We start from the raw sequence: 13,732 nt of genomic DNA on the forward strand, positions 1-13,732 counted from the left end.
TTCAATATTAATATTTGATATTTACTCTTTCTTTAATTCTTAATATATTTATCAAAATATTTCAATTATTTTAAACCTATTTTATTATTTGTTTACTTATTAGATATAAATTTAATAATTTATTTTATAGAAAGATTTATTTCGATATATTAATTAAAAAGATAAACTTGTTTTTAAACTATTAAAAATAAAAGAATAATTTCATCCTCTTTATTTCCATATATTATTACTATAGTCTATTCTTAATTACCTAGTTATACTAATTTGCTTCTATTATATCTTTTAGTATTAATAATAATAATTATTATATATATAATCCTTATTATAAAGTCTATTTCATTAAAATTATAGAAATCTTCATTCAAAATATTATATTTCACTTATATATTTGTAATTAATCGAAACTAATTTTTAATAAATTTAGAATTTTTATAAAAAGCTTTTTGAAAGTTATAAATACAATTAAAACATATTTTTAATTTAATTTAATATTTTACAAATTAATATACCCAAAACTTTTTAATATTTTTTATACTTTTCAATTTGAGAATATGATTTATTATATCTTTTATATTCTTAAATTTAAATAAAAAACCTTTCAAATTTATATTGAGTATATATTTGATAATAATATCCTCTTTTAATTCTAAAAGATTATAAGATTTATATTGATATTCTATACAAAGAATAAAACTATTAATTCTATATTATAATATTATATATAACGTAGTTTATTAGTGTGTGTATTATATTAGTGTATGTATCATTTCAAAATATATTAAAATTAGTTTTTTATTAATATTTTTATTTAAATCATTAATCATTATTTTTTCTCTGAAAAAGTTTCTTTATGAATAATAAAAATGAAATATTTATAAAATTTGATTTTTTTTATAGATATCTTAATTGTAGCTTAAGAATGTTATACTTTGTGTTATAAAAATTAATTTTTTTGAATAACTTTTTTATTATTATAAGATTTTATTATTTTAATTCATTTTTATATTATTTATATAGATAAATATGATATATATAAGGAAAAATTAAATTATACTAATAAATAAAGAAAGTGTACGGTTACAATAGCCGTTTTTTGTATGTAAAAATCATAATACATGTACTGATATAATATACGTACTAATAAACCACGTTAAGATATTATATATATTAATAATCTTTTAAATACTTTGTTTTTTGTCTTTTTAAATAGCTTCGATAACAAGAAATATATAGGCTTTTTTATTCACAATGAAGGAGCAGGCTAGTGGAATATATGTATTATTGACTATATAAATTAATCATACTAAAATAAAATCTAATTATAAAGTAGAAATAATATATATATAGTAATTAAATATATGTACTATAACTTCCAACACTCTTTTAAAAAGCTTACTTTTTTAATTTCAGTAGTTAGCTTTGAAGCTCTAATATATTCTTGAATCTCTTAAATATTATTCTTATATATAGTTTTGTTAATTCATTTATAGTTATATTATTTATATTGATATAGTTGATGTTGATTAAATATTTTTCTGTGAAATCTTGAATGAAGTAATGATATATATTAATATGCTTTGATTGTTTGTATAAATATAGGGTTTTGGTTAATGTTAGTACTCCTTAATTGTTTTTGAGTATTTGAATTATATTATTATTCTTGATGTATTTTGATTGTTTTAAGTTTTTTAAGAGTTGAATTATTTATTGTTTTTGTTTAATATATATGATTATGGAAATGTATTTAGCTTTTGTATTAGATATAGTTATAGATGTTTGCTTTTTGTTTATTTATGAGATTGGTTTATTATAGAATATTATTACTTTATTAGAAATACTTTTTCGATTGGTTTTATTATTTATCTAATCTATATTGATGTATACTTTAATAGTATATTGTAGGAGATTATATTCTTTACAAATATCTAATTGAATTTTTCTAGGTTCAAAATATAGCTTTTGTTTGATAATCGATTTTAAATATTTTATAAAGTTTTTAAGTATAATATTGTAATATTTAGTAGGATTAGATATAGTTTATATTAATTTTTTGAAATTGAATGTGATGTTCGGTTTAATATAGATTATAAAATGAATTGTGTTGTTAATTGCTTGCTAGTATTTATTTATATTAGTAAATTCATTATCTGATAATATCAATTGTAATTAGTTGTAATTTAAGATTGATATTTTTTTAGGAGTATATTAATTATAAGAGATCCCGAATCGGATAAGCATTACATCCAGGTATTCTTTTTGATTTATAATTAATACTCTTTTTAATCTAATACAAATAATATACATTTTTAAAATCTTATTAATCTTCTCTAAGTTTTTGATATTAAATTAAACAAAAAGATTGTAATAAAACTATTGAATATTTTGTTTATATATAACAGCAATAACAATACTATTTATATATATTAAAAGAATTAATTGATATTGATAATTAATATATAGACATAGATCTGTAAGGCTTTATATAAAACCTACTTTAATTAACTTTCTTTTCAAAAAAAGATTTTAATTTTTATTAGTTTGTTTTAATTCATAAAGATTTTAAAGTGTATATAGAATACAGTTATAACTAATATAGATACCTTAAAGAAGTATTAAATAGATTTCTTTTTTCAAATATAATTTAGTAAATATATTTTTGATATCGAAATGAGAGTATTCGAAATCCTTTTTTGTAACAATTATAAGGAAAAAATAAAAAGTGTTGAGTTAAACTATAAAAACAAAGATTTTGTTGTAATTTTTATTTAAAACTTAATTGAATCTTTTAACCATCAATTTAACCTTGAATCGCTTTACCTTATTGTCTTTTATTTTAATAAGAAATATTTATTTTGTTGAAATTAAATTACTCTTTTATAATAAAATAAACTTTTCTTAAATATTATTTTTAATTAATAAATTTACTTCTTTTTGAATTGCAACTTATTATTCTTTTATATACTTTTTATTTATCATTACTTCTTTATATATATTAGGTATTTTAATTCCAAGAATTTCGATTACTAGTAAAGCGGTTTCAATTTCTACTAATATATTTACTAAAAGAATTAAGATTTTCGAAACAATTTTATTATTTATCTTCTTCTCGAATTAATAAATATTTGAAATAGTAATTATAATATATTCAATTAATTCTATTGCTAGCTTATTTAAGAAGATAAATAAAATTCGAATAATTTTAGAATTTCTTTACTCTTCTATATCATCATTATCACTTCTCTTCCTCTTCTTAAGATTATATTTCGAATTTAATAATATATAAGTAGATATAAATATAGATATAATAAGCAATAAAATTATATTAAGTAATATAATATTAAATAATATAATCTCAAATAATAAACTTAAATTCAATAATATAGAATTAAATAATAAAGTTATATTAAATAAAGTAATCTTAGTTTCTTTATTATTTTCCCCTACCAATTTTAATAAATTATCAATTACCTATCAGATATTTCTATATTCATTTTCATCAAAGTATAATATTCTTTCAATCTTTGTTTACTTTAATATTAGCAAATGTATTTTTATCGAATCTGTAATTATTACATCTAATAATATTAATAGATCAATTGAAATAAACAATAATTCAAAAACATTCTTAAATCTATTATAAAACCTATAATTAAATTCTATATTCTTAATACCTTATAATCCAACTATACAATTTCTAAATTTGGAATTTAAATCCTTTTCTTTATTATTTTTATTAATTGTAATATAATAAAAATAATATATATAATCTAACTCTAATAAATAAACCTTTATATACTTAATAATATTTTTTAAATATTTTAGGAATATCCCAACCCTTACTGTATTGTAAAGTTTATTATACCTTTGTCTTTTTGAAATAATTTTAAGATTAATATAAACATAACATCGATTTTCTTAGATCTTATATATATCGATATCTAATAACATATTTGTAAATACTTCGAATAGGTTTCGATCGATTTTATTCACATCTGGGCTAATATTAATACGATTTCGAATATATACATTATACTCGATAACTTCGTGTTACAGGAGCTGCCTCTAGGGTTATGTGGAAGTGTTTAGAGTTCTTTTGAGATAGTTTAAACTAAACTTCAAATAGAAATTCAATAAGGTTATAACTAATTATAATTCTCATAATTATAGTAATGAAATTAATGATTGTTCTTAAACACAAAGCTCTATATATAAAGAAACCCTTTCCTTTATATAGACCTTTGTATTCTGTTGTCCTACTGATCTCATTTATTGAGAATAGTGGGAGTAGTGGAATCCCATTGATCCCATTGATAATAATCGGTGGGACTGATGGGACAGTCCATCATGTGACATTAGTCTTGTGAGTCTTGTCGTCCTGTTTTATTTCCTGTTCTAGGGCTAATCCCTTGGGAGCTTACTAATCCTAGTAAGACCTCTCTTGCTTACTGTGCTCTGTATTGCTTATTCTTTCTAGGACTCTATTGTTCTAGGAACTATGTCCTATGATTCAGTGTATTCTATGACTAATACTATATACATGCCTAAGGTGTCCTTAGGTGCCTAGTATCCCCCGGTATACTATAGTTGAATCATCGAGGCCTATAATACCATTATAGCCTATAAGTTGGTGATTCTACAGCCTGTTACTTGATCCATTGTAACACTATCCCCTTCTTAGTCTAGTGCTTGTTCTAAGCGTTTATATTAGTACATCTTCCCACTTGATTTATTTCTTCTATAATGTTTGCAATATCTGTTATTCGTTCTTTCAAATCTATTTTTAGTTGTTAAAATATTTACTTTCGTTTTAAAGAAAAAGGTATCATTATATCTTACAAATGTAATCAATGTTTGGAGAAGAACCTCGAATGTTGAGTTCTTCTAAATATTGTATATTGTAGTGAATATATAAAGAGCATGGGTAGTGGTTATTATAATATGTATGGTCATTCTACTGATAACTAATTTCATATAAATTCTAAGAAAGACCGTTTTTGTCATAAGAAGGAGAAGGCTATAGCCAAGATTCTTCGACTTTGTTGTCAACAGCGAGTTTTATAAGAAAAGGCTGGGAAGATGCTCCAGCATGATCTTTACACAATTGAAGCTTTCGAAGAGTTTGAAGCTGAGGAGTAGCAACTGAAGACTGAGCGTATTGAAAAAGAAAAGGAACAGACTTTTAGTTCTTCTATTATTGCTGATGGTGATTCTTTTGTTTTTGATTTTTCATTGTTCCTGTTATCTAATGTTGAGATTGAGGTTTTATTGGCAAGTGTGGGTACTTCAGATGAAATGCCCGTAGCTTCTCAGGGCAGTTGAGATCTCCTTTGAGTTCCTATGTGTTTTCTGAATATAAGTAGTTTAATCATTTGATCAAATATTTGACCTTATTTCTGATGTATTTATAATCTAGTATTATCTCGACATTGTATATGGTGTTAGGGTTGACTGATTCAATTTCTGTAAATAGTGCATTCGGCGCTCCTGATGGTGCTGATTCAAGTAAAGATATATGGAATACTGGGTGAATATTTATTGTGTCTGGTAATTTCAATTGATAATTAATCGTTCCTATTATCTTATCAATCTTGAATAATCCTAGTTTCCTGTGATCGAGTTTATTGTTTGGTCTCTTAGTCTCGATGTTTCATTATAGCAAATAAACTTTATTCTTTTCTTTAAGTATAGGTTTCATACTATATTTTATATTGTAATATGCTGCTATTCTGAATGATATGAATCTTAGATTAAGAGCAAGCTGTTCTTACAAATCTTTCAATTGTTCGACTTGTATTATTGCTGATTCGGCATTAACCTTCTACAGCATCGATATTTGGTATACTCTAGAATTAAACTTAAAGTTAGTATGTACTGGTATTATCTTTATGGTTTCCGTTTTCAATATATTATATACAAATTGTGCCATAAGTAATAGTTCTACTTAATTATCTTGTTGATAATTTATATAGCATTTAAGATATACTTCTATTGTTTAATTGATTCTTTCTATTTGACTATCTGTTTGTAGATGGAAGATTGTTAATAGCTTTCTTTTAATACTTATAAGTGCTAATAAGGTAGTCCAGAATTTCAAGGTAAAGAGCTTGTTTCAATTCAAGATTATCTCATCTGGTACTCTGTATATACTTACTATAATCCTAAGGAATATATATGCTAATTGCTTAGCATTCTATGTTTCCTTGAATAATATTATATATACAAATTTCGTTAGCCTGTTTATTATATTGAGTATTACGTTATACTCAATTCTTATAATAAAATCTTTTGAGAATAATAGTTTAATCATAAAGTTCTATATAATGAACTTCTATAACTAAAAAGGTATGTTTGAGGTTTAAAGCTGATTATATAGAGTATATCATAATAATTTATTTTATATACAAGTATTACAATTTTTAATAACTTTTTTAATTATTGTTTTTATTTATAAAAAGTAATTGATTTCCTATAATCTTGCAAATATTCTTGTAATTCCTTGATATTCGTGTACCGATAACCTATATTATTTTATTACAAATTCCTTAATTATTTGACTCGGAATGTATACTTTCCTATAAAAGTATATAGTTTCGTTTTCTATTATAAATTCTAGTTCTATTACCTTATATATATGTGTTACGGGAGCTGCCTCTAGGGTCACGTGGAAGTGTCTAGAGATCTCTCGAGGTGGTTTAGACTAGACTTCAAGTAGGAATTCAATAAGGTTGTAACTGGTTGCAATTCTCGTAACTATAGTAATGAAACTAATGATTGTTCTTGAGCACGAAGCTCTACATTATAATGAAACCCATTCCCTTATATAGATCTTCGTACCTTATGAACCGACAAGTCGATTACCGTAAAGCCGATTTCGACAAGTCGGTTTCCTGATCACGTGATGTCCATCCCGTGACTGGTAATGATGCCACCGCTTATCTAACCTGTGCTCTCTAGCCGACCTGTGACTGCTGCTTACCCTGTGCCCACTGTAGGGTAGGTAACAACAAAAGATAGGTACCTATCTTTTAATCACTGATTACTTATCTGGTTACCGCTATCTTTCGTTACCCTTCAATTCAACTATCCCTACAGTGCTGTTTTCGTAGGTTCCAACACCAAGGCCTTAGGTTTATCTTATAATCCATGTTGCGGTGCGGGTACCTCCGTAACAATATGTATAACTATAGCATCCTTATCGTAATGTGATTGGATTTGACTTCTAAAATGATTGTCTTTCAATATATGAGTAGCTATAAGCTGTAGTGCATTGTAAACTAATGATTCGCCTTCTTTCTTGAATATAGCATACAATTCGTACGTCTTATTTTCTTGGTACTCTGGTTTTCGGCTAAGAGCATCGACTTTAGTGTTTTCTGATCCTTTAATATATGAAATTTTGAAATTGTAATTAACTATAATCTCCGATCATCTGATCTGTCGTTTGTTTAACTACTTCGTTGTAATGAAGTAAATCAAATTCTTATGATTCGTATATACCTGTACTATATATTTTGATTCTTTTAAATAAACCCGCCATTTTTTAAATGTATCAATTATCATTAGTAATTCTTTGTCATATATTTCGTAATTCAATTCAGTTGGTGATAGCTTTTAAGAGTAGAATACGATTGGTTGTTATTTCTCATTTTGATTTGATTAATTTAATATTATATTTATAGCAAAATCTGAAGAGTCCATTTCCATTATGATTTACTTATCAGGATTGAATATCAATAATATTAGCTCCTCGGTTACTACTTGTTTGAACGTTTCGAAGGACTTCTATGCCTTAACAGTCCATTTGAAGCTTCCTTAATCTTTTCTGATTAATATAGTCAAGGATATAATAATTCCTAAATAACTCTTAATAAATTTTCAATAAAAGTTAACAAATCCCAAAAAGGATTATACTTTCTTAATAATATTTGACTGCTTCTATTCAAACATTGCTTTAACCTTATCTTTACTCATCTTAAGCCTTTGGCTTGATATAATGAATCCTAGGAACTCTGTTTCTATAATGTGGAATTCATATTTGCTTGGTTTATATAGTAAATCGATTTTAACTAAATTTTCAAGAATATTACTAATATCTTTGATATATTGAATCTTATTGTTTGAGTATATTAAAATATTATTCAAGTAATATATATAATAAGTATTCAAGTATTATAACAATACATTGTTTATAAGTCTTATGAAAATAGCTGGTATATTAGTTAGCCCGAAGGGCATAATTTGATATTCGTATAGCCTGTATCTTATCTTAAAAGCGGTTTTTCATTCCTTACCTTTCTTCATTCTAATCAAGTAGTATCCGTTTTGTAGGTACATCTTAATAAATATTGTAGCTCCGTTTAATCGATCTTTTAATTCCATAGCTAATGGAAGTGGATATCGATCCTTCTTAATAAGCATGTTGAGCTTTCTGTAGTTCACAATTAATCTCTTAGTACCATCCTTCTTAGGTACTCACATAGTTAGACTTACTACTTGGGATGTGGATTCTCTAATTTATCCCTTGACCAAATTGTTATCAATATATTCCCTAAGTATTTTCAGCTCATCAACTAACATTAAATAAATTGAAGTATGCACAAGCATCTTGCCTTCCTTCAATATTATCTCATAATCCTATAACTTGTGTTCTAATAAAGCCTTATAAATCCCTAATTCTTTAAAAACATATTCGTATTTCTTGTATTGTTCTAATATCATAGGCTCCTTTACCTTGATTGCAATTTTGTGCTATATTATTGGCTTCTGCATTTATAGAGAAAGTGTACTATCCTTCGCTTTTAATAAAGGACTTTAAACTAGATGTTTTATATTGTTAATATTGTTTGTGTTCAACTCTCCTTGGTATGTGTTACATCTTGTGGATGCTTTGAATATGTTATCGTAACCATTCTTGTACTGATCAAATGTTATTGTTTTTTGTGACCAATCTATTCTAGAGTTGTATACCTTTAATCATGGTATTCTTAAGATGATCTGTTGTTGGCCCAATGGTACAACGTCAAGCTATATAACCTCTAAGTATTGGGTTATATTCATTTATACTGGTTATATCTTTTGTAAAACATTTTCGTTAGATTCTGTTAGTTGTTCGTCAACTAACTACAATTGGTAGGGGTTTTGTTTCTTTTGGAGTAGAACTCTCAAGTATTTTGTAGCTTCTGGTGTAATAAAGTTTCCTGTAGCTTTTGAATCTATTATAGCTTATTATATTTATTCGTTTATTTTGACCTTACAGTATATCTGTTCTGTTTGTCCTATAGCATTTAATTACTAGGTAATTTTTTTTTTTGTTTATTTTATTGGATTATTAATTCCTTGTCTTTCTTTTCTTGAGGAATCATCCGGTTGCTTTTTTATCTGATCAATGAATTCCGCAGAATTCATTATAGTAAGTAATCCAGTTCATTATCGCATGATCTATTGATGTCTTTTTCTTATAATATTCTTCTATTATTGAAGGTGATGGGGTTCGGTAATACTCTTGTTCTCATAAGTCTACTATATTTATACTCTTTTGGTTTTGTAATAGCTTGTTTAATAATTTTCGGAACTTTTTATTAATAAAGGTTTTAGTTTCTTTAATCTTAATTGAATGTTCTTGGGATATAAAGGTAGTATTAAGTTGGCCTTTATTAAACTTGGGTTTAAAGTTGCTTTTCCTTTTCCTTATCTTCTTACTTCGATAATCCGCTGCCCGGTGCCCTGCTTTTCCATATTCAAAGTATAAGTTGTTTTCCTGTTTTCATTTCTTTTCTAAATTATTATTCCCCTTTTTGTAGTATATAGTGTTTAGTTCTATAAAGTCCCTATAACTTTATAGATTGTAATATGATTTTCCCTTATTCTTGTAGTAATGCTTTTGCTTTTGATTTCCTTAAGGTTTGTATAATCTTTGACCTTGTTGATATTAGTAAAGACAATCATTTGATTCGATGAAGTCCTGGATTAGATTGTTCAAGTCTATACTTTCGATAGATCTTTCTAACTCTAGTCTGACTTTTGGTTTGAGTTCTTTACAATAATAACTCATGATAGCGGTTTTATTCTATTTGATTGTTTTTATATATTTTCGAAATTCTGTAGTATATTTCAATATTGATTCTATCTGTTTAAGATTGAAAATCTTATCTTTCACTACCTTTAGTTTATTAGAGTTTCCAAAGATTCTATGAATCTCTGTTTTAAATCCTTCAAAACTATTGAAGATTGTTTAAGTAGATTATATACAATCTTATTTGTTATACTCGAAATAATCTTACAAATATAATTGAATCCACTTACTTACTTCTCCTTTAAGATAGGATGTAGTCTACATACTCTTAGATTCTATAGCTATAAACTTATCCTTATTAAATCGAAAGTAGATTTCTAGTTACAAAAGGAAAGTGTCGAGTTCCTATCAACTACCTTAATATTTGTCTGGTAAGGCGATCTTAAGGGTTTTATTAATAATAATCTCCTATAGAGTATCAGCTATCTCGATATTGTTGGTGTCTACTATTGGTACAGGTTGACCTATAGCGATATTTCTGGTTACTATATTTAGCAATGATTTATCAAATTGGTATTTGAAATAGAAAAGGTGCTCAAAATGTTACAGAAGCTGCTTCTAGGGTTATGTGAAAGTGTCTAGAGTTCTCTCGAAATGATTTAAACTAAACTTCAAATAGGAATTCAATAAGGTTGTAATTGGTTGCAATTCTTATAACTATAATAATGAAACTAATAATTGTTCTTAAACATAAAGCTCTACATATAAAGAAACTCTTTCCTTTATATAAACCTTTACACTCTACTATCCCACCAATCCTATTTATTAAGAATAGTAGAAGTAATGAGATTCTATTGATCCCATTGATAATAATCGATGAAACTAATGAGACAGTCCATCACATAACACTAGTCCCGTGAGTCTTATTATCCTATCTTATTTCCTATCCTAGGGCTAATCCCTTAAAAGCTTACTAATCCTAGCAAGACCTTTCTTGCTTACTGTGCCCTGTATTACTTATTCTTCCTAAAACCCTACTATCCTAAAAACCACGTCCTATAATTCAGTGTATTCTAAGTCAACTACCCCACTTTCCGACCACCCCCTCTTTTCGACCACCTCAAAAACCACACCGCTTTGAGTAATTATAAAATTTATACTTTGAATAACTCAACAACGCTTTAATCAATTGATTTGAAATTTTGATATTATTATAATTGTGATATGAAGAATAGATATACCGAAGAAGATATCGCAGAGGCTCTTAGAGCGATTACAAATGGAGCAAGCATACGAAGAGCTAGCTTGGATTATGGTGTTCCACGTACCACACTTCACGATCGAATATATGGTGGAGTTTCGCATCAAAAAGGCGCCCAAATACTTCAAAAGTTATCTCCAATTCAGGAGAATCGACTAGCAGAATGGATATTAGTACAGGAAGCTCTTGGTACTAGCCCTACACATCGTCAAATCAGAGAGATGGCAGAGCACCTCCTTATTGTACGAGGGGAGGATCCCTCACTTGGAAAGAAATGGATACATAGCTTTTTTCGAAGGCATCCTAATATTGGAACTAAGAAGCAACATCAAATCGATTCTGCACGAGTTTCAGGTGCTACATCTGATATTATTAAGAAGTGGTTCCGGAACCTCGCAATCCCTGAAATCAAGGCTATTAAGCCGGCCAACAGATAGAATATGGATGAAGCAGGTATAATGGAGGGTCAGGGTCTTAATGGACTAGTAGTAGGAAGCACTGATCGAAGATTTATTCAAAAAAAGCAACCTGGATCTCGAATTTGGACCTCTTTTATAGAATGCATTTCAGCCAATGGAAAAAGCATTACTCCCCTTGTAATATATAAGGGAAAATCAGTTCAACAACAATGGTTTCCAACAGATTTGACTCTATTCAAGGATTGGAACTTTACCGCTACAGAAAATGGATGGACTACAGATGCTACAGCTTTAGAATGGCTGAAAAAGATCTATATCCCTCAAACTACCCCTATTCAGCCGGAAAATTCAAGACTCCTCATTTTGGACGGACACGGAAGCCATGAAACTACAGCATTTATGTTAGAATGCTTTAATAACAACATATATCTCTTATTTCTCCCACCACATACGTCACACGTACTACAACCACTCGATTTATCTGTGTTCTCACCCCTAAAAAGTGCATATCGAATCGAACTTAATAAATTAAGTCTATTATCCGATTCCTCACCAATTGGAAAGCGCAATTTCCTTTCTTGCTATCAGAAGGCTAGAATAGAAGGTTTAACTATTCAAAATATCAAGTCTGGGTGGCAAGCTAGTGGTCTTTGGCCCAAAAATATGGCTAAACCTCTTATGAGTCGACTTTTGCTTGAAAATAGCAATAGAGAGGTTTTATCACTTAATCCTGAATCTGATGATGATCCTATTCTTCAATGGAATATATATTCATCGTTTATTCAATGGAAAACCCCTCAAAAAGGAGCCGATATCAGAAAATATAGAGATATAATGATTCAAGAGAAGGAGATCGATTTGCCAACACGAAGATTACTATTTCGCAAGATTATAAAAGGATTCGATGCTAAGGATTATGAACTCTTAGAGGCAGAGAATAAGATTAGAAAGCTAGAATATCAATTAGATGAAGCATTACCTAGAAAAAGGCGAAAGGTTGTGGTATCTCCAAATTCGAAGTTCGCAGGGATTAGAGCTATAAGGCGTACACAAATTGAAGCTGGAGATCGTGAAGATGAGGTAGATGATAGCTCTAGTGCTATAGAAAGTGATTCTACAGGCGATTTCATTGAAGTTCAATAGTTATTGAGTTATTAAAGTTTTAAGTGTAGATAATATGAATTTTTTAGGTGGTCGGAAACAGGGGGTGGTCGGAAAGTGGGGTAGTTGACTTATAACTAATACTATATACATGCCTAAGGTGTCCTTAGGTGCCTAGTATCCCCCGGTATACTGTAGTTGAATCACCGAGGCCTATAATACCATTATAGCCTATAAGTTGGTGATTCTACAGCCTGTTACTTGATCCATCGTAACACTTCGTTTTAAAACTTTAATAGTAAATAAGCTTCTTTTAATATTGCTTTTATATTAGCTTTTATAATACATATATTATATTCGACTGAATTATTTTGATAAGATGATATAATTACTATAACCTCTAATCGTATATCAACCTTTTATTTCCAAATGACTTGAAAGAGTTTTAATATATTATCAATTCTAGTAGTAATTATAACTATATTTATAACAAGTTCAATTTCTTATTTCCAAACTTTCAATAAGAATATTATATTGTTTTTCTACTTCAATAGAATAATCTAATTTATTCTTATAGTACTATCAATAATAAGGAGAAAATATCTATATCCTTAAATAAATTTTGGAAAAGAGTTAGCAATATTGAAATGAATTAATTCTAATTTTTTAGATTTTCATATACTTAATTAGCTTAAGATTCTATTAATCATTTTTATAAAAACACATACTTTACAAATATTACGAATTAAAAAGACCTTAATAAATCTCTAAAGTATAATAACTTTATACAAATTTCTAATTTTATTAGAACTGAAATAATTAAAGTGTCTATATTAAATAAGATATCTTTCCTTCTTTATTATAATTAATTCTTCGACTTCCCCTTTTATATTATCAATAATCTCTATAAAGAGTATAAAGAATATAAAATCTTTATAT

General features: G+C 27.1%; 2 protein-coding genes across 2 annotated transcripts; both read left to right on the top strand.

Moving 5' to 3' along the window:
* Nucleotides 1–11,236: 11,236 nt before the first annotated feature.
* On the top strand, nt 11,237–11,710 carry EAF01_003607 (uncharacterized protein; the record flags this gene model as incomplete). Its single annotated transcript, XM_038911861.1, has 1 exon — nt 11,237–11,710. The coding sequence occupies one exon, from the start codon at nt 11,237–11,239 to the stop codon at nt 11,708–11,710; it is 474 nt and encodes a 157-aa protein (XP_038773096.1).
* A 3-nt stretch (nt 11,711–11,713) lies between these two features.
* On the top strand, nt 11,714–12,835 carry EAF01_003608 (uncharacterized protein; the record flags this gene model as incomplete). The annotated part of the gene is made up of 1 exon (XM_038911862.1): nt 11,714–12,835. The coding sequence occupies one exon, from the start codon at nt 11,714–11,716 to the stop codon at nt 12,833–12,835; it is 1,122 nt and encodes a 373-aa protein (XP_038773097.1).
* Between the last annotated feature and the right edge of the window lie 897 nt (nt 12,836–13,732).

The sequence above is a fragment of the Botrytis porri genome (assembly GCF_014898465.1).
Source record: "Botrytis porri strain MUCL 3234 chromosome Unknown BPOR_004, whole genome shotgun sequence".
Classification (NCBI taxonomy): Eukaryota; Fungi; Ascomycota; class Leotiomycetes; order Helotiales; family Sclerotiniaceae; genus Botrytis; species Botrytis porri.